At 37.5% G+C, this 22,112-nt stretch overlaps 1 protein-coding gene across 11 annotated transcripts in view; it reads right to left on the bottom strand.

Moving 5' to 3' along the window:
* Nucleotides 1-2,177: 2,177 nt before the first annotated feature.
* The window catches only part of LOC122556575, an 80,603-nt gene continuing 60,668 nt past the window's right edge, over nucleotides 2,178-22,112 (bottom strand). For 8 of the 11 annotated variants that reach the window (XM_043703402.1, XM_043703398.1, XM_043703401.1 and 5 more), the window contains exons 11-13: nucleotides 11,290-11,361; nucleotides 6,786-6,912; nucleotides 2,178-2,428 (exon numbers count right to left, since the gene is read on the bottom strand). In XM_043703402.1, coding sequence (XP_043559337.1) covers nucleotides 2,403-2,428; nucleotides 6,786-6,912; nucleotides 11,290-11,361 — 225 coding nt within the window. In that variant the 3' untranslated portion in view covers nucleotides 2,178-2,402. Of the gene's footprint in view, nucleotides 2,429-6,618; nucleotides 6,649-6,785; nucleotides 6,913-11,289; nucleotides 11,362-13,047; nucleotides 13,351-22,112 lie in introns of those variants that run through there. The other 3 variants (XM_043703400.1, XM_043703403.1, XM_043703405.1) reach the window with 3 other exon arrangements.

The following is a 22,112-nucleotide window of genomic DNA, read 5'->3' as shown; positions in this document are numbered from 1 at the left end:
TTCGACTGGGACAACACATCCTAGGACAAGCCAAACAAAGACACGCACGAGAATTCCTAAAAGGATGGCATTCCAACCAGAATTCTAACAAACAAACACATCGAGTTAGACCCCATCTACCACCCCCTGAGAAAAGGAACAGGAAGTGACTTCACAGGATATAACATCACCACAGAAAATGACATCGCCAACCCAAAATCTTTGTGATTCATGCACTGGAAAACCTAGATCCCTCTACCAATGGCATTTTGCAACCATTCCTCATTTACGCATTACTTTGTCTTTTTATTCTCACAAAAAGTGAATAGTTTATATTCTAACTGCCAGATGCTTGCCTACTCAGTCATCATAATTACATCCTGCAACAATCCATTTGCCCTCATCACAACATACCTTTCTACTTAGCTTTATGTCAGCTCTAAGTTTAGCTACTTTGTCTTCACTCTCATCTAAACTTATCCAAATGGTAAAAGGCTGAGGCCCCAACTGATTCTTACAGGATGCTATTCATCATAAGCTGATAATCAGAAAACGATCCATTTGTGCGCACACCATTTTCTGCCAGCCAATCTCCTATCCATGCTAGTGCTTTACCCCCCTATACCATGAGCTTCTAATCTGCACAATAACCTATGTGGCATCTTGTCAAATGCCCTCTGGAAATCCAAATGTAGTGAATCCACTGACCCCTGCTTTGATCCACAGCACATCACACCTTTAATATAAATCCAATAAATTGCTTAAACAAGACTTCCTTTTCATGAAAGTGTTATGAAGATGTGGGTATACTGTATCTTTAAGAAAGTTAAAAGCTAGTAGAACTACCTGACAGCACCAAATATCCTCAACAAGATATAATGTAGAATGTGGTTCAGCAGTTAGAGCGACTGACTGCCTGGAGACAAAAACAGATTCGAATTAGGCCAATCAGTTTAAATTATACCCCCAAAAAAATACCAATCTCCAATCCAGTTTAAATTTAGTATACTGACAATCTTAAAAGCCAATGAAACAATCTGATGCTTTGGGGTATAAGAATGGGGAAAATTGAATAGTTGGGTGGAGAACTGCCAAGACACCAGCATGTAAAGACTGCCCGAAAAATAGCTCTCTTAAAAATATCTTCAATCAGTAACCTGTGAAGCAGATTCCCCAAGAAGACAGGAATACAGAGAAGAACCAAAAGCTGCCTTGTTTTAAGATAAGAAGTTTTGTTTAATAAACCTTAATCGGTGTTTTTATCGGACCAGTATTGTCGAGGGGAAAGTAAAAGTTAGGTTAGAGGAAAGAGTTGTAAACAGTGGTTAGCTCATTTTTCTCTGTTATACTTTAAGAAATAAAGTTGGCCTCTCAAATTTTCACAGATTACTGCAGGAGATAAATCTTTTCTGTGTTGCTGGTTTAAATTAAGCAGGAGGGTTTACTCCATGTCGTAAAAGCTTCCGGATCACTTTGCATTTTTAAGTGCCCAACTATAACTTTCGTAATGATAGGTTCTAACATCTTTCTCACATTATATGTTAAGCTAAATGGTATATAATTTCCTGCCTCTTTCCGTTCTCGAAGAGGAGTTACATTGCTACTTTTCAGTATGAAGAAACTTTGAAAATGAAACAAAATGCTTTCCAAATAAATTAATCAGGAGAGCGTATTGCCTTAATGTTTCTTTGCAATAGTTAATTAGGCAAGAGCCATTAGTAATGCAAGGATCAGCACATACCACAACAATATACATAATACCACATGTGTTACTTACAAGACTCATCCAGAATGACGTGATATAGGTTTATATACGTGATCTATTTTACCTAGTAATATCAATCTGAACTATGGTGTGAATGCAATTCGACAAACTGAACAGCTGCTTTTGCATGAGGTCTAAACGTTTTATAGGATGGGACAGTCACCCTTATTCTCATGTTAGTACCTTGTTGAGTAGCAATACAATAAAGTACAGATTATCAGACATTTCAGTGGTTAAAAGACGGAAACATTAAGACCAATTAACGATTGGGTGGTCATATCTTTTGTTCTCAAAAACAGCACTGAATACAGCATCACATGACCTATTGCCATTTACCTAAACTTCATCAGCCGAGGCCTCCTTCAGAAAAAAATAAATCTTTACAATACTTAATTTGAAGCTACCGGTTTCAAACATTGACAAAGAATTACACTTTTTCAATACAAAAATTGAAGATTTAATGAACATTTTAATTACATAAGTAAACATTTACTAGATAACCTTTGTACCACACAACTAACCAGATAGTTGCATTTTTTTTTAAATTCCATGGTTAAATTAAATAGTTAATTATTTTAATTGCTAGACAATTCATTTGAAAGCAATTCCAGAATTCAGCAGATACAACAGATTTTTCCAACATCTTGAGCAGGTACACTTACTTAGATAGATCAATAATAATGTCTGCAACAGAAAGAAACAAAATTAGACTGAGAAAAGGTACAAGATATTTTAACTAAATCAACATAGCATCTGGAAATACTCAGCAGATCATGCTGGAGAAACAAAAATTGAGTTAAATTCCAAGTCCATGACCACCTGAAACATCAACTCTGGATGGAAGTTTATAGTTTGGCCAGTCCTTTCATTGGTGGATTTATAGCAACCCTGGTGTGGCCATTTCCAAAGGCTTTATTATTGTTTAATCCTAATCAAGCAATCAGTTTGGTTTTAATGGGCCTCTGGGTTGCACGAAGGGCAATTTCCTTTCACACTCCTGATGCAGGGCAGATGTCCTGCTTCTGGCCAGAGGCGATCAGGTTTCTCATTTGCCAACAGCCCTTTGATCAATCCCACCATTGACTTAATTCCAGAGGCAGCAGGGTGAGGGGTGTTGCGGGGAAAGCGTGAGCTGGGAAAGTGGCAGGATACCATCAGTCTACTTCTGATGCCAAAGTAATGAAATGGTCAGTGCTTTCAAGCAACATTTACACTGTAATAATCTGCTCACCAATACTCAATTCTGCTGTGCCTCAAATTTCCTGACCACCTCACAGCCTTGGTCAAATCACAGACAAAAGTGTTGAACTCCGCAGGGGAGGCATGTGTGACCATCCCAAACAATACAACATCTTTTAGCCAAGGGTGGTATTAAAGAGAAACTGTTCCATGGTGTTAATATAATTAGATAGTTATCCAGAGACCCATGCTAACATCTCATGAACTTAGGTTCAAATCTCACCAGTGAGTAAAATTTGAATTCAGTTAAGAAAAATTCTGAAATTAAAAAGTTAACCTAATGCCAACCATGTAACCATTGTCTGTTGTTGTAAAAATTCATCTGGATCATTAATGCCCTTCAGTGTTACCTGGTATGGCCTACATGTAATTCCAGATCCACAGCAATGCAATTGACTGCCCATTGAAATGGCCTAGTGAACCAATGACTTTAAGATTAATTAGGGATGAGCAAAATATTTCAGGCTTGCTGGCCGCACCACACCCCATACTGAATAAATATAAAGGAGCCTTGGCAAAATTGAAATTACGGAAATAGAGGGAAACTCTGCACTGGTTGCAGTCACGCCCAATACAAAAGGATGACGGCTGCAGATGTTGAGGAATCATCTCAGTCCCAGGCGATCACTGCAAAATGTTGTTAGGGTTGTGTCCTTGGCCCACCATCTTCAGCTCCACTCCACAGTCAAGAACTTGAAAGACTAACAACCCTCAGATGAAAACCCTACTCACCACCATCTCAAAATGGGAGACTTGTAAATTTTGAAGTGTATGCCTTAGTTCTAGTTTCCCCAAATCAAGCTCTCTCAAAACCTTACATTACAATAAGATAATTTCTCATTCTTCTAAACTACTATGAGTCCAATTTGTACAACTTCTCTCAGATGGCAACCCCTCCATCTCAGGAAATAGAGGGAAGCCTTTCTGAACTGCCTTAATGCAAGTAAACCTCTCCTTTAAAAAGAGGCCAATATACAGCACTTGAGCTACTGTCTCACAATACCTAGCAAAGTTACAGTAAGACTTTACTTTTATAGTGCATTCTTGCAATAAAGGCCAACATTTTATTTGCCTTCCTAATTATATTTGATACTTATATTTGTATCACTCAATAGTTTAGCTACTTGGTCCCTTAATCTAATTCACTGATATAAATTTGAAATAATTGATATCCCAGTAGCACCCCATTAGTCAGTTTGCCAACCTGAAAATGATGAATCTCTTCTATTTCATGCTAGTTAGCCAATTCTCTATTGATGCTACTATTTTACTTCCGCTAATGCCCATATAAAATTACAATAAAATACTGGAAAAGCTCAGGTTATTTTTTTCAATTTCTAGTTTGTTATATTTTTCTTTACAATATGCTATTATCTTGTGTAATATTCTTTCGTGGTACCCAACCACACGCCTTTTGGTGATTAAAAGGATAGCCACAAATGCAATTTATCTGTCCTCAGGGAACTTGAATCAATTTGTCAAAAACTATTCCATTTCACATGCTGAATGCTAGATTGTACAAATGATTTTCTGTATGTCTTGCTACTCCTTCCTTAACAACGGATTCTGATGTTTTCCAGTGATAGATGTTAGACCAACTTGCCTACAGATTTTTTTGCTTTCTGTCTCACTTTCTTTAATAAGGGTACTACTTACTTTGGTTTTCTATCTAATGGGACATTTCCAGAATCTAGGAAATCTTGGAAGATTACCACCAATGCATCCTCTATCTTTGCTGTCATTTCTTTTAAAATTCAATGAAGACAGATACAAAATATTATTCAAAAGTTGTCAAATCTCAACTCTGAGCTTCCTTCTGCACCCCCTCCACTACCAGGTTTAATGGTTATACCATTCTGCAAACTTAAGACTGAAGGAAAGAGCAATTATGGATGTAGGTTTGCTCACTGAGCTGGAAGGTACATTTCCAGACATTTCATCATCTTACTCGGTAACATTTTCAGTGGGCCTCCAGGTGAAGCTTTCTATTAAATGTTTGGGTTCCGTTGGGTTGGTGATGTCATTTTCTGTTCTTTTTCTCAGGGGGTGGTAGATGGGGTCTAACTCAATGTCTAACTAGTGAGAGGGGATCATGTCGTTTTGTGACTAGTTGATGTTCATGGATCCTGGTGGCTAGTTTTCTGCCTGTTTGTCCAATGTCGTGTTTTAGTATCCTTACATACAGATAAGGAAGGACACCACTTCGACTGGGTCAACACATCCATCCTAGGCCAAGCCAAACGGAGACACGCACGAGAATTCCCAGAAGCATGGCATTTCAACTGGAATTCTATCAACAAACACATTAAGTTAGACCCCATCTACTACCCCCTGTGAAAAAGAACAGGAAATGACATCAACAAAAGAAACCCAAACATAAAGAGAAAGCAGGAATTGCCAGAAGGCCCACTGAAAATGTTACCTAGTAGGGTAACGAAACATCTGGAAATGAACCTTCCAGCTCAGCGAGTAAACCTATGTCCAGAAACTCAACCTGAGCTACAAATCTTCTCAAAACTTTCAAAGAGCAATTATAAATGTTGTAACAAAAGGTAGCAATAACGTTCATAAATAAGATTAACATTGAGAGGAGAAAGAATTCGTGGGTTGAGGGTTGCAGGGGTGCAGCCAAGAGATCAATCCTGCCCTAACAGAACCCCTCAATCTTGCAAAAATTATTGCTGATCAAAATACACCCTCAAATTGATAAACGAGTGTGGATAGTTTGTCGGTCTGGCATATTGGTTTTTTCCTGTCCTTCCTATCCAACATCATGAGGGGAAATTATAGTCGTTGGATCCAGTAGATAGGAACTGCTTTCTCCTTAGTTCAGGAGGCAGGCTTCTAATTCAATTTTTAAAATTCTATGCACAGACAAATCTAGGTCAGGCTCTTAATAAATTCTGTGTTATATGCCTTGGTCTATTTTTACAGATGAATAGGTTTCCAAAGTGAAAAGTTTTGATTCACTAAAACAAAAGTGTTTGCTAAATACTAACTAGAAACAATATTCAAAGCACAGTTTAATGAAATAAACTAATTTGACTACAAAGGTTTGCTAGCCTCTGGTAGTATATTGTTTATGATTGCTCAAAGTTTAGATCTCATTTAATAAAAGGAAGCATGTAAAGTTATGCCATTTTGTTTTCAACCATTGCTGTAAAATCTTCTACAGATAATTCCACTACCTAAAAGCAATTACTAATGAGTGTTTGCTATTTGTTTTAGAAATTACCTTATACTTGCTGAAATGGTTTACAGTTATGGGCAAATGCGACTAGATTAATTTAGGATAGCTGGTCAGCACAGGCAAGTTAGACTGAAGGATGTGTTTCCGTGCTGTATATGTCCATGATTCTACATTTTAAAAAACTCCGTGCAGGAGTTGGACTCTATACAAGAGTAATTCAAGTTACAAATGTCAAAATAATCTCAGGTAAGATAACATTAAAATAACCAAAAAGGTTTATCAAATATCAACATGTTGCTGCATTTAGAATTCAATACCAAAATCATAGGTTAACTCCTCTCAATTATGTGTTCAATGTATGCTATCAGATTGCCATGGCATTAACTGTGGAGTTACTACCAGTTAATTTTATTTTTCAACCGGAGACCCAAATGGAAAGGCTTACCAGGCATTATGGCATATGATGCTCATGCACCTAAAACGTTTGAAAAAGTGTTAGAATTGAAATAATTGACTTTAACCATTATGAATTCCATTAGATTGATTTATAGCAGGTATACGAATAACCTTGGATAAATAGGCAGAGCAAAACTAGACATTTCAGTCACTTACCTATAGGCGCATTTTCCAACGATGTCCAATGTTTCACTTGTTCACACTGTAAAGCATCAGATGGTCGGTCGCACACTGGAGCAAGGATGATGCTACAAATCGGTACTTCATCTTGTTGTTTCAGTTTCTAGCAAGAATAAAAAGAATGAAAAAGATTTTCCAAGTCACTTTCAAATGTCCAAAAGCAATTTACCCAAAGTAATTATGTTGCTGATCAAAGTATTGTCATTTGTTACAAGAACTTTAGTTTTGTATGACATAGGCTAACTGTGGTACTGTGCAATACACTGCATCAACTAAAAATCTCTTGCTTTGATTGACATTAACTTGTATTTTTTTCATTTTCTTCTTTCAATGGACTTGTACTTTAATGATATGTACAACCTTAAACAAAAATAAGTATGCTGAATAAATAGGAAGTGTCTCAAAATAAGCTACTGCCTAATGCAATATGTTTTTTTCCCCTCCTCCTTTCCATGCAATCAAGCATAACTCATGGGATGGATTTTTTAAATGTTCAATTTGAGGCATGTATAGAACTTTTTTCCCCCTCAAATGCAGATGTTTGGAGCACGAGAGTTAAATTACACAAATAGGAAGGAAGGATTTATACAATTAAGAACATCACTAATGTTGGAAGGGGGAGGTTACTTAGCATTGAAAAATAATATTCCATTGTTAAACTATGTAGCAGGACCTATACCCAAAATGCTGTTATTTTCTCTTAACCACCGACTTACCTTTTGCATATATTCAGTCATTTCTACATTTCAAAAGTGTTTACTACAAATATAATCTACAAACTGTTTATTAAAAATAAATCAATTATTCCCTTTGCGTAAAGGTTTCAATTAGTTTAAAATTTTGCAGTGATTTTCAAACTGTACAGAAAGGCGAGGAGCTATTTGATTCAAGTAATGTATAGAGATAAAATGTCTCCTCAAAGTATGTTCACCTACAATTATCCTTGCAAACAATTTCCTCAACTGTCCTGGAACTGCCTTTACCCAGTCCCACTCCCATCTAAAAAGTTAAAGCCAAAGGATCATCTGCAATGACTTCTGCCACTTCCACAATGTTATCATTAGAATTATCCAAGATTCTATACCCTCAGAAGCATATTCTCTCTCATCTATGTGTTTCCAGATTATATTGCCAAACAGTCACATCAAACATCATCTGGACAACAAAAAGGGGTAAAATACAAGAAAAGTTCAGACGTTGAGGGAACTGGTTAAGACCAGTATGTTATCACTGTCTAGCCAGCACATAGGGGTAGTGATGTGATTTATAAGAAACTAATGAATAAATGTATGTAACTGGATTGTGGTAATATTGTTTTAAAACAGCGTGCAATTATAAAACTGGGTAACAGATACGCATGATTGGTTAACTGCAAATTCCTGAAGAAGGGCTTATGTCCAAAACGTCGATTCTCCTGTTCCTTGGATGCTGCCTGACCTGCTGCGCTTTTCCAGCAACACATTTTCAGCTCTGATCTCCAGCATCTGCAGTCTTCACTTTCTCCCCTAACTGCAACAAACAACTGTAACTGTATAACTGTTACCATGTGTAATCAGTTAGTGGAATTTGTTACAAAAATTGCTGGAGAAACTCAGCAGGTCTGGCAGCAACTATGGTAAGCAAGCAGAGTTAACATTTCAGGTCCAGTGAATCTGATTTAGCATTTTTTGGGGAATTCATTCATTGTGGGAATGCATTTTCAGGTATGTGTGATTCTCCCTGCATATGTTTAAACCAGTGAACAAAGAAAATTTAGTTATGGAGGGTTATGGAGATAAGGCAGGAAGAGGATACGGATTAGGAGTGATCAGCCATGATCATATTGAATGGTGGTGCAAGTTCGAAGGGTAGAATGGCCTACTCCTGCACTTATTGTCTATTGTCTAGTCTCATCACATTTCTGCAGATCAGGAAGGTGATTGAGCACCAACTGTAAGTGGAATAGCCAGCAAGATTCTTAATTATGTGTTTACAGTTAAATTATTTCGGCACATATAGGTTAGTGGCAGTTATCCAATTGCATGCAGTTATGGGTACCTAATATCCTATTAAATGATATCCCACACTCAGGGTTGTGAAACTATTCTATCATGATCCAGTTTACATAAGTTATTCATTAATTTTTTTTTTAAACAATTTAAAAATTAAATTCATTAAATTGAAGGGGACAAGGATAGACCTGGAATTAGAAGTTCTCAACTGAGGGAAAGCTGATTTTAATAAGACCAGATAGAATTTGGCTCTGAGTAGACTGAGAATAGATACTTTCAGGTAAATCTGTCACAGAACAGTGAGATATATTCAAGGAGGAAATATGGAGAGCATAGAGCCAATGTGTCTCAATAAAGACAAGGGGTGGGACCATCAAATGCCGTAAACTTTGGATAGCAAGGGATAGACAACATTGGATGAAACATAAAAGCCAGGCTGATGGCAGATACCAAGGGTTCAAAGCAGCAGAAGCCTTGGAGGAGTCAAGAATGTGCAAGAGAGAACTTAAAAGAGCAGGTAGAAGAGCTAAAATGGAATCTGAAAGGATACTGGCTGGTAAAACAAAGGAAAATCGTAAGTTGTTTTATAGATACATTACAGGTAAAAAGGATAATGGGGAGAAAAAAAAGAGAGTAGGACCTATTAAGAACCACAAGGATAATTTCTGCATGGAGTCAGAGGATGTAGGTAGGGTTCTACATGAATACTTTGGGTCAATGTTCACTAGTGAGAGGGATGATATGGGTATAGAAATCAGTAAAGAGGACTCTGATATACTTAAAGAAATTAGAATAAAAGAGGAGAGGTTCTGAGTAATCTAGCAGGCTAAAATGTAGATATATTTTATTTGGCCTTGGAAATTTATCTTGAGTGAGGCAAGGGAAGAAATAGAAGGGATACTTTCAAAAATTTTCAGTTCCTCTCTGGCCACACATAGGGTGCCAGAAGACTGGAGGATAATCTGCAGCATGGTATCTTTATTCAAGGAGGGAGCAAGGCATAAACCAGGAAACTCCAGGCTGGTCAGTGAAACCTTTGTGGTGGGGAAACTATTGGAAGCAATTCCAGGGACTGAATGAATCTGCATTTGAAGAGGCAGAGCTTAATCAAGAACAGTAAACATGGTTTTGTTAAAGGGAGGTTATATGTGACCAACTTGATCACATTTTTTTGAAGAGGTGATCAAGTGTGTTGAGGAGAGTGCATTCAATATAGTGTACTTGGACTTTGATAAGGTCCCACATGGGAGATTGATAGCAAAGGTCAGAGACAATGAGATCCAAGGAAATTTGGCAAATTGAATCCAGAATTGGCTGAATGGCAGGAAGCAGAGGGTGATGGTCATGAACTGTATGTGTGACTGGAAGCTGACATCCATGGGAATTCTGCAGGGATTCGTGTTAGTGTCTTGCTGTTTTCGGGTTACATTAATGGTTTAGACTTAAATGAGGGAGGGTTGATCAGTAAGGTGGGTGGTAAATAGTGAGGATAACCTTAGACTACAAGAGGATATAGACTGGCTGGTCAGATGGGTGTGCATTTACACCAGTCCATTAAGGTATCAGGACAGTTGGAGAAAGTGGTAAAAGTAGTATATGCTGTGCTTACCTTTACTAGTTGAGGCATGGAGTTTAAAATCAGAGAGTTATGCTAGAACTGTTGTTTCAAATATTGGTAAGGTCACAGCTAGAGTATCATGTGCAGTTCTTGATTCCACATTACATGAAAAATGTGATAGCAGTGGAGAGGTTGCAGAGAAAATTCCAGGACATTGAATAACTGAAACTCTCAGCCCAGGCAAAGAGATTGGACAGACTGGGGTTATTTCCCTAGAGCAGGGGAGATTGAGAGGGTCATGCCTGAGATGCATAAAACTATGAAGGGCATAGATAGAGCAGACTGGAAGAAACGATTCCCCTTGATGGTGGGACCTGGCGGCATGAATTTCAGGTAATGTGCAGAAGGTTTAGAGGAGATGTTAAGTAAAACATTTTCTTCCAGAAGGTGGTAGGATCTGGAACTCACTGCCTGTAAAGGCTGGTAGAGGCAGAAACCCTCATAACATTTAAGTATTTAGATGTGCACTTCCAAAGCCAAGGCATACAAAGGCTGTGGAATAAGTGCTGGAAATTGGGATTAGGGTAGTTAAGTGATTGTTTTTGACTATTACAGACATAATGGGCCAAAGAGCCTCTTTCCGTACTATATTTCTATAACTCTAAAATGACTATTTGGATCAGACACAATGTGCTATAGAAATTCAGGTCTGCTGAACTTAGTTCTGTAAAAAAATTAATGGAGGATTCAAAGTAAACTATTTCTCTCTCCACTGATACTGCCAGAGTTGCTGAGTTTCTCCAGCACTGTTTTTAATTTCAGATTTACAGCAGTCACAGTACTTTACTTTTATTGAAATATTAGGCTTATATTTTAGATTTTTGAACAAATTGCATATGGTAGTGTAAATAATACAGAACTGTAAACTTACTGTTGGTTGTTTAAATGTCTCTACTGGTGTGCTTGTCTGTTTTGGCTTAAACGTTTTCTTTGTTTTTACTGCCTGTTGTGGAAGAAAAACACTGGCTATTGTATAGGGGTTTGTCCATGTTCTTATGAGTTCAGTGATACAAACTGAATCTTTTCATGATCCATCACAAGTACGATAATATTCCATGCAAACCTAATTATTTTTAAAATAGACAGCAAATATTTCGTGACACTCTGCAACAATACATTCCAATGGAAAAAGAGGCATCTAGAAGCACAGGATACATCCTGTGTGACTAAAAATGATAAAGATAATTTTCTTTTAAAAATCAATTCTGCAAACAGTAGTGTAAGTCAGAAGACTGAACAGTTTTAAAAATAGCAATAGTGAACAAAGATATTAAAGTATGAAAGACAGCAATAAATATAAAAGCAGATAGTTTCAAGAGTCAACATACATTTTAGTTTTAAAAGGGTAACTAGCAATGAATCTTGGCCCTCTATAAAGCAGCATTTGTGGATTTAATGATGGACAAGTAAGGAAATGACAGATGCATTCTACAGATATTTTGTTTGTCTTCAACAAAGTAAACATACTAATAATACTTTGTATATTGAAAAGGTAAATGGGATTATGGAAAACTACAATTACAAGAGGGAGTTTACAGGAAAGCATTTAGTAGAAGCAATAGTGTAGGTATATTGTTGCTGGACAAATAATCCAGAACAACAGTAATGTTCCAGGTTTTAATTCCACCACAGCAATTGACAATTTGAATACATTAAAATATAGAATTTGAAATTTAATGATTACCATAAAAGTACTGTCAATATTCATAAATATCCATCTAGTGGACTCCTATCCTTTGGGGAAGGAAACTATCGTTTCCTCTCCTTCCCCCTCCCACCCCCACCCGACCGCTTATTTGGTCTGACCTACATGTGACTCAAGATCCATAGCTATGTGACTCACTCTTAACTGCTGTCTGAAATGGCCAAGCAAGTCATCCAGTTGTGTCAAACTGCTAAGGTATCTCAATAAAAGGAATAAAACTGGATGCACCACCTGTCATCAACCTAGGTAACAGAAACAACAATGGCTAACAATGACACTGCAATAACCTCCTTAAAACTTTAAACATAATCTTGGGACTCGTGACAAAATTGGGAGACCCACCTCACAGACCAGTCAAGCAACAGCTAGATATAGTTATACTCGTGGAATCAGATCTTAATGTCTCAGACTACCCCTAGTTCCAGCAAGTCAGACCCAGCAGAGATGGCAGCAGAGTTAGGAAGGAGTTGCCCTGGACTCTCATGACAGCTCATTTTGTACAGGCTAACATATTATCATGCATACAGGATTGATTGGCTGCAGGGTGCAGAGTAGAGGGAAATGGGTCTCCCTGAGGTTGGAGAACTGTAAATCAGTGGTGGAATGCCACAAGGACTTCAATTATTTATAATCTATTTCAATGATTTAGATGAAGGAACTTGATCTATGCTAACTAAATTTGCTGATGACAAAATATATAACAGAATAAACTGTGAAGAGGATAAGTAATTTGTAAAGTGGTAAAGACACATTAAATGATCAGCAAAAGATTTACAGAATATTAACACATCCAAATTTGCAGGTAGAATGGAAAGGTATCTTTTTTATTTAAATGGAGAATGCAAAATTGTGCTTTCAGAGCAATCTGGATGTCCTGAACATGAATCACAAATTGCAGATACAGCAAATGACTGCTAAGACAAATTGAATGCTGTCCTTTATTAAAATACAATAGAACATAAATGTCAAGATATTTTGCTACAGTTGTTCAGGGCATCGTTGAGACCACACCCAGAATACTAAGTGAGTTTACTGAAACATATTAAGATCTTAAGTGCCCCTGGGCAGGATGGGCTACAATAAAACTACAGGATATGGTTTAAGAGCAATTAAAGACAGAGGAACATTTTCTTCCTTCGAAGGTCATTACAATATGAAATTCTCTTCCCGAGAATGGAATGGATGTTGAGACTTTGGATTTGCAGTTGATTTAGATAGATGTTCGATCTAAGGAAATCAAGAATAATAGATTAGACAGAAATGTGGAGCTGAGGCAACAAATCAGATCAGCCATGATCTCAAACAGCTCTTTGAGCTACTCCACTATTTGGCCTCATCCTGCTCCTATTCTCAGTTTGTATGTCTTTACATACTGTAATGCTAGCTGTCTCAGTTTTCTTTGGAGAACTTTGGCACAAAGACAATGATGGAACAGTGATATTCTTTCAAGTCAGAATGTTATGCAATTTGAAAAGGAACAGACAGACCTGCCATTCTCATTCTTGCAGCTGGTCATCTTAGGGGTAAAGACCAATGGTTTGAAAAATGCTTTATCAAAGCGGTCTTAAATTGTACCGCATCTTCTAGATGGTGCAGGAGGTAAATATGAATGGCAAGTGATGGGGTACCAATCAACTGGGCTGCTTTATCTGAGATGTCCTTGAGTGTTGTCAGAGCATCAATCATCCAGGCAAATGTATTCTATCACCTTCCGGATGTCAAAAGGCTTTCAGTAATCTATTACCTAGCCACTGGCCTACTTTTGTAGCCAGTGTTCGTATAGTTCAGTACAAGGTTGTTAATAGTGGGAGAAATCAGCAACAGTAATGCCAGTGAATAATCAGGAAAGACGGTTTACACACTTGGTTAAAGATTATCATTAGTTGACATTTATCTCATTCAAATGTTACTCACCAATTATCAACACAAGCCTAAAGGTTGTCCAGGTCTTGCTGCATTCAGACACAGTCTTTTTCCTTGACAACTTGTAAATGCTAAGGTTTCAACTGAACTTTTCCACATCTGATCTTATAATAGACAAACTAAGAATAACTACTCCAATAACCACAATCATATTCCTTTGTACTAAGTATATCATCCAACAGTGACAAGTTTTCAAGATTCCCACTGATGTCATTATGGAGTGTTTTCAGATGCTGCTTATGGTCAAATGTAATCCTGAAGGCAAAGATAGCCACTCTGACTTCATCTCTAGAGTTTACTACTTATATTCATGTTTTGCTCGACAAAGTAATGAGGTCTGGATCAGTGGTCAAGGAAGAACACAAATTGTATAAATCAGTGAGAAGGTTATAGATAAGTGATGGTAACTGGATTCCAACAACTTGCCCTTAGCAGACAGACACTAGGAAGAGTGATGCAGTAAGCATTAATATCTGGACTACAGCAACAGAAACATTGGGCACATTCGCAATTATTGCTAAAATTACACCTGTTAAGTAATTCTTTCCCTTCTTTTCCTTCTGCTCAAACGCAATAATGACAAATGCAAAACCTGCCATAGATCAGCATAAAAAGTATTAATTGAGTTACTTGACAGTACAAACTTCGTAAAGTTTCATTGCTCAGCATTATTTGTAAGAAAAAGCATTTTAAAAATGCTGTTAATTCAACCATCATGAATTACTTAAAGTAACCTAAATACAACTAATTGCCAAATTAGAGACTGGGGTACAGTAATAAGTTTCATTAAATTTTCAAAAAATATTTAAGATGTCATATTAAGTTGGAGAGAGTTCAAAGGAGATTTACCAGGTATGTATAAAGAAAGGAAGGGACTTCTTTTTCACTGGAACAAAGGGGGTTGAGAGCTGACCTTATCGAAGTTCATAAAGTCTTGAGGGATATAGATAGGGCTAATGGTAGGTGTCTTTTCCCTGGAATGGGGAATTTCAAGACTCGGGGGCACATTTTTAAGCTGAGAGGAGAGAGATTTGAAAGAGATGTGAGGGGCATTTTTTTTTAAACAGAGGGTTTTTTGTGTGTCGCATGAACTTTCTGAGGAAGTGGTGGACACAATTACAATATTTAAAAGATGCTTGAATAAGTACATGAATAGGAAAAGTGTGAAGGGATATAGGCCAGGAACAAGCAGGTGGGATAAGTTTAGTTTGGGATTATTTTCAGCATGGACCAAAGTGTCTGTTTCCGTGCTGTTTGATTCTATGTATCTAAAGTCCTTATAGCCAGATTTCAAGTTTGACATTTGGAACTTTCTCAAAGACCTACAAAAAGAGTTCAATTCATAAAAACTCCCAATAATAATCAATTCAGACTAGAGAGGTGATCAGTTTTGTAGGTCGGGTGTTCCTCATGTGTCAATCTTAAAAGTAGCATAAAAGGTCACAGAAATTCAATTTCAACAGAATGCAATTTGTGCTTAAATCTCTTCAAATCTTTTTGTTGATTCTGCCAATATTGGTAGAATTGCACCAAAAAGAAAAAAACAAAAGCAGAAACTCCAAGCTATTGTGTACTAGACAAGTGGCTATAGAGTTAGCTGGGTGACTTCTAAAATTCTTTGACAATGACTTGAGTATACAACTAATTAGAGATTGAAGACATTAAGGAGTTCAAAAAAAGATTTCAAAATCAATTCAAGAAATCACAGGAATCTGGAACGAATCAATTATATGATCTGCAACATGGCAAATCACTTAAGTGTTTCTGTAATGTTTTTTTTCAAATAAAGAGCCCACATTGATCATTTGTCCTTCCCTTAAGGGATAATTCTCTGGTTCTCAATCAAATAGCACTTAATTTAATTGATAATGAACAAAGCTGATTAACAGTGGTTTCCTAGCTGAACAATACATACTACAGCAATAATGTTTTCACTTTCCATTCGTTAAGAGGGCACAAAAAAATACTAAATCGAATAACTTCAGATGCTGAAGAGCTGAAACAAAATCAAATTGATGGAGAAACTCAGCAGTGACCCACAAGGGATCACTGGACTTGAAATGTTAACTCGGTTTTCTCTCCACACATCCTATGATGTGGAGGTGCCAGTGTTGTACCGGAGTGGACAAAGCTGAACATCTCACAACAGCAGGTTATAGTCCAACATGTTTATTTGAAAATACAAGCTTTCAGAGCACTTGTAGTTACCAGACAGAGGAGCAGTGCTTTGAAAGCTTGTATTTTCACATTAACCTGTTGGACATGCCATGTGATTTTCAACTTTCTCTGCATATGCTGACAGACCTGTTGAGTTTCTCCAGTAAATTGTTTTTGTTTAAAAAGGCTAATCGACATGACACTATGAAAACACTATTTCACAAAATTTCTGGTTAACCCATTGTTCTGGTGAAAATAGCTGAAAAATGTGTTGCTGGAAAAGCGCAGCAGGTCAGGCAGCATCCACAGAGCAGGAGAATAGACGGTTTGGGCATAAGCCCTTCTTCAGAATTCCTGAAGAAGGGCTTATGTCCGAAACGTCGATTCTCCTGCTCCTTGGATGCTGCCTGACCTACTGCGTTTTTCCAGCAACACATTTTTCAGCTCTGATCTCCAGCATCTGCAGTCGTCACTTTCTCTTTCTGCCGAAAATAACCAGCAGGAATTTTGTATCTCTAGTTAGGGAGCTGAAGCAGCATCTAATTAGAATCCAACTGCTCCACTTCCTTGTTTTAGGCAATTTTTTTCTTCCTATTTTCCCCCCTCAGAACAATTAAAGCAGATCAATGATCAACCACTTTCCAGTTTTCCATAAATCTGACATCATCATCCAAAATGCTGGTGCCTATAACCTAACTTGCATGTTGACTGATCACCCACCTTGTACTTTCTCACTTACATTGAAGCACTGCTCATCCAGTAGCCAGTCTCAAAAGTTCTCAGCCTGGCTTCCAAACTGTTCCATAGTCTCACTACTCTACATCGAAGCTTCTTCAGTCCCATAACTCTAAGGCACCTTCATTCTTCCATTTCTGACCTTTTATTGCTCTCCAATTTTAAATCAGTCCATGAGCAGCCTTGATTTCAACTGCCAAGGGCCTGTACAGCAAGGCATTCCCTCCCTGAACCTTCCTACTTAGAATCAGAGATGTATTGCACAGAAACAGACCTTTCAGTTCAGCTTACTTCCTTTGAGATGCTCCTCCAAGCATAGATTTTTGACCAAGCGTTTAGTCATCTGCCATATTAAGCAATGCAACTCTGTCAAGTTTTGGTTGATAAAACACTGATGAAACATCCAGAAATAATCCACTGTGCTAACTAAGCTGCACATGTTAGACAACAGCACCTGACTAATTATTTGAACAGTTATAAAAACATTACTAGTGAATAGTGCATCAGTTTGAGAAACATGAGAAGAATTCAGTTTTTCAAATTTTCAAAAGGGCTTATTAGTGTCTGTTGTCAACTGAACAAAGTAACATTTTGTAACCAATATTTCTACTGTAGATTAAAGATGGTAATGTCGCATTTCTGTTTTTTTGATATTGGACTGAAATGGGAAATTGACTGTATGAAATCAAGAATTTTAGATGTATTGCTGCACTTTTATAATGTTACTGAAACATACTAAGTCACGTTTACACTGCTTTGTTCAAGAAGGGGAAGTCATTTGTAGATGGGCCAGCACCAGGCAGAGTGTAGAAAGTGAGATTTAGCCAGTTACAGGTTGTGGATTGGTTCATTGTGTTGTGACCAGTTGTGGATGTCAAAAGGTTATCAACCTAACAAGTGATTGGCTCCTGCAAGTTGAAAAGCTTGGGATAGTGAATGTTGCAGCAGTCCAGATGTTTATGTTAATAAGGACAGATAGCTACGTGTTTTTCTCCAGTAAAATATCTAAAGCCTGAGGAAAACCAGATTACTTCTCCTCACCAGTTGCTGTAAGATGAGAGTATTAATTAGGAACCAAGAGACTTTGCCTGTGCAGCCTGTAAAGAAGGGAAAAGAATCTGGAAAAGATAGATGGAATAGAAAACCATGGCAAGCAAAAGAATCATCCATTGACCAGACAGACTGAGGCCATTGAACTGCTTCTCCAGTGATTTATTTTCTCCTGAAGCCATAACGCCAATGCTTTTGCCTGCTTGTGTGTGTTGGGGGAGTTTTAATTAATAGAATTATGTCAATGGATCATAGTTATTTACTTTTGGTTAGAATCTGTTTATTGTAATAAATAGTAGTTTTTGTTGGTACAGAAATCTCGTCCAGGTGTTACGTTTGCCAGGGTTTCTCAGACAGATAAGTTGGGGATTTTTGAGTACATCACTAGAATTTTTAAACTTCTTTGACAACCTTGGGAATTTGAGGATTTGATTGCAGCATTCAAAGCCCCAATGAAGTGTGACAAAGAAAACAGGCCTGGCAGCTTGTTTTTTTTTTACACAAACATGGAAGTGTTTTCAAATTTGCTCAGTTCTTATGCTTCTGTATATCCTTTATATATGATGGAATTAATTTAACCTGTAATACAATGCCCCATTGTGAAAGCAGAAGAAATATGTGTCTCTCAAAATAATACAAACACATTCTGAACATAGAAATATATTCTTCATTCAGTTACATGGATTACAGTGTATAATGTGCAAACATGTATTTTCCTAGTTGAAAAAGAAAGTTTAGCAAATCACATAACTGTTACAGTGCAGATGATAGCCATTTAGCTCATTGTATCTACACTAGCAAGAATTTTAAATGATCAGAGAACCAAACCACTGCATTTTCCCATTTAAATAGCAAGAATTATTCAATGCTCCCTTCAATTCAAATGAACCTGCCTCCACACTTCCAGGCAGTTTATTCCATAAAACTATTTGCTGAGAAAAAGCACTCTCATACTGTGTATTTACTTATCTTACAAAACACTTTAAAATTCTACTGTGATTCGCAAGTGAAAATTGTTTCAATCCAGATCCCTGTACCAAGTCATAAAGAAATTTTTCATAAACTCATTTATAATTTTGTTATATCTAGTGGACATTTTAACTATTTCAGGAAGTACACAGCAACTAGTTCACCATGTATAAATACTGATTTATTGTTAAAGCAACAGCCTACAACAACTGGTAAGGGTTAAATAACACGGCTTTTTTCAGGCATTAAGTGTTTTGTTGTTATTGCCAAGGCAAAGACAACATCTTCCTTTTCAGAGGTCTCAAAGGTTCTAGCTGCCGCATTCACATCCCCCAAGCTGTTCAGCTACCTGGGAGCCAACTGCATAGCTGGTAACAGGTAGGTGGTCTTTGTTATTGGCAACTGATCATATTCCACAAACTAATCAGCTACTTGTGGCCAGCCTTACAATGTGTGCTAGTAGCTTACTTTTAGGAAAAAAAAGAGAAATCTCTTCCATAATCTTTGGCATTTAATAATCCTATTCCTATTGCAATCCATAAAAGTACAGGAAAATAAAAATAAATGGAGTCTTTACACCCCCATATTTCATTGGTGCATTTCTAATAAACAGAATCCTATTTGATGACTGTGTCTACTTAATTCATAATCCATTAAGCTCTTATTTCATAACTGCTTAAATAATTGTTCCAATTACATATCACATACTGCACAGGAATCAAGTTCCTATAGTATATTTTAATTTGTGCTTAAATTCTTTACACAGCAAAAAAAAACCTTGAATCCACTGTATTTCACCCTTTTATAACTTTACGTACAATCAGATTTCCTTTTGGCCTTTTCTTTGAAAAAAAAATGCTCTAGATCTTTTCTGTCATCTACGTAACAACTAGAATCAACCGCACAGTCCATCAATAAACATGTTTTAATCACCAAATCTTAAAAAGATAAAACTTGCATTTTTAAAGCATTTTCACATGCCAATGTCTCAAAGGACTTTATAGCCAAAGAACCACAAGCAGTCCTGTTGCAATGAAAGAATTAGTCTTCAATGAAATAACTGCAGAGTTATACATTTGGTGTCAACAGGTCCAAATAAAATTTAAAATGGTTTCTCTGGATTTAAATGTTCACTTTTTTTGGTAAATATATTTATTGGCAATTTTTAAAAACTTTACAAACATACAAAATTATTGAAAAATACAATCAATAACAAATATCAATATAATAAAAAGAAAAAACCACAAATTACAATACAACTACTGTCAACTAACTATTACCTTTCCTATAATACAACAAACAAAAAAAAACCACAAAATAAGAACAGCTATGCTCGGCGCAAACCTCCCAAACAAAGGAACGGGAGCATTGTATATATACCTGTATTAACTCAGGAGACCACCTTCAGGGCCCAGGGCTTGACAAATCTAACCATCCTGGTTAAACAAACACCCTAGTTAAGATAACTGACAAAGCTATATTCAAATAACTCAAGTAGGGCTGCCATGTCTTATAAAAATGGTCTGTTATGTGGTGCACCATATTTGTAAAAATGTCCAAGGGAATGTGCTCCATAATTAATTTCTGCCATCCAAGTAAGCCTGGCAGGTTCTCAGACACCCAATTCATCAGAATATTCTTCCTTGCACAGTATGCAAAAATATTAAATAGTTTCTTCCCATGCCCATCTAAAGATGTTAAATTCGGTAGATCTAAGAAGAGAGATATCGGGTCTACTTTGACTTCAGTCCTCAATACCCTCCCTATCTCTCCTGCCACAGCGCTCCAATAAACACGGAGCCTATGGCATGTCCAGAAGCAATAGGTAAGAGTACCTACACTTATTTTACATTTGGGGCACAGCGAAGATACCCGTTTTTTAAACTTCACCAGACGGTCTGGTGCCAGATGAGCCCTGTGCAGAACTTTTAACTGCGTCGCGCATGTCCTATTACAGGTTAGGATTTTTCGAGTATTCTCCCATATTTCAGAAGAGATCTCCACTCCTAGCTCTTGCTCACAGATCTCACATAACTGGTTAATATCCTTCCAGGCCCTGCCAGCCAGCAGGCAATAGAGGGAACTAACCGAAAGGGTGCTTGTGGAACATAGCAACAACCTGTCTGTATCGGGCTTAGTGAGAAGCGTAGTCTTCTTCTGGATGAAATCTCTAACCTGAAAAAAACGGAAAAGATCTCTCCTGGGTAACCCATATTTGCGACTCAGTTGCTCAAAAGACATCATAACCTCCCCCTCAAACAAGTCTCCCAAACTAGAAACTCCTCTCACTGCCCATAGTTTGAATCCTGAGTCCATCATCCCTGGTTGGAACCCTGGCATGCCAACTTTAGGTGTAACTGGCGAAGTCTGGGATAAACAATCCTCACTCTGACACATCGGCCTCCATGCCTTCACTGTACTAATGACAATAGGGTTCCGGCAGTGGTCCATAACGGCCCTCATGTTATTCATGAACAACAGGTTAATAAGAGGGCACTTGCTTGGGAGGCCTCCATGTCCAGCTATATAGAGTTTTGGATCGTTACCTACCCAATCGAAGACAAAGGACAGCAGGGAACTCAACTGATACCTCCTGATATCTGAAAAATCAACTCCTCCCCCTCCTTGAGGCAACTGCAATTTAGTAAGTTTGATGAGGGGCCGCCCATGATGCCAGACAAAGGAACCAAACCACCCCATAAGCTTCCGCAGCATTGACTGGGGAAACATTATAGGGAGCATACGCATGGGATAAAGCAAACAAGAAAGAACATTCATCTTAATGAGAGATATTCGGCCCAGCCATGAAATTGGAAGTGGCTCCCATCTCTGGAGATCTCACCTATTATTGTCAAGCAAGTGAGCAAAGTTAGTCCGAAATAACAGATCAAACTTGGGGGTAATAAAAATGCTTAGGCATCGGAACCCTGCCAGTGACCACTGAAAAGGAAACTTAGGGTCACCTTCAATTTCTGGCACGTCCTTAAGGTTCCACAAAGGCATAGACTCTGATTTTGCAAAGTTAATCTTATATCCTTAAATAGCCCCAAATGAATTGATACATTGTATCAAATGGGGTACCGAGGTCATCGGATTCGATAAAAACAGAAGGACATCATCCGCATACAGTACAATCTTGCGTGCCCTCGATCCCA

This window comes from Chiloscyllium plagiosum, chromosome 14, assembly GCF_004010195.1.
Source record: "Chiloscyllium plagiosum isolate BGI_BamShark_2017 chromosome 14, ASM401019v2, whole genome shotgun sequence".
Classification (NCBI taxonomy): Eukaryota; Metazoa; Chordata; class Chondrichthyes; order Orectolobiformes; family Hemiscylliidae; genus Chiloscyllium; species Chiloscyllium plagiosum.
The sequence above is the reverse complement of the archived record's forward strand: the minus strand, read 5'-3'. Positions and strand labels throughout refer to the sequence as shown.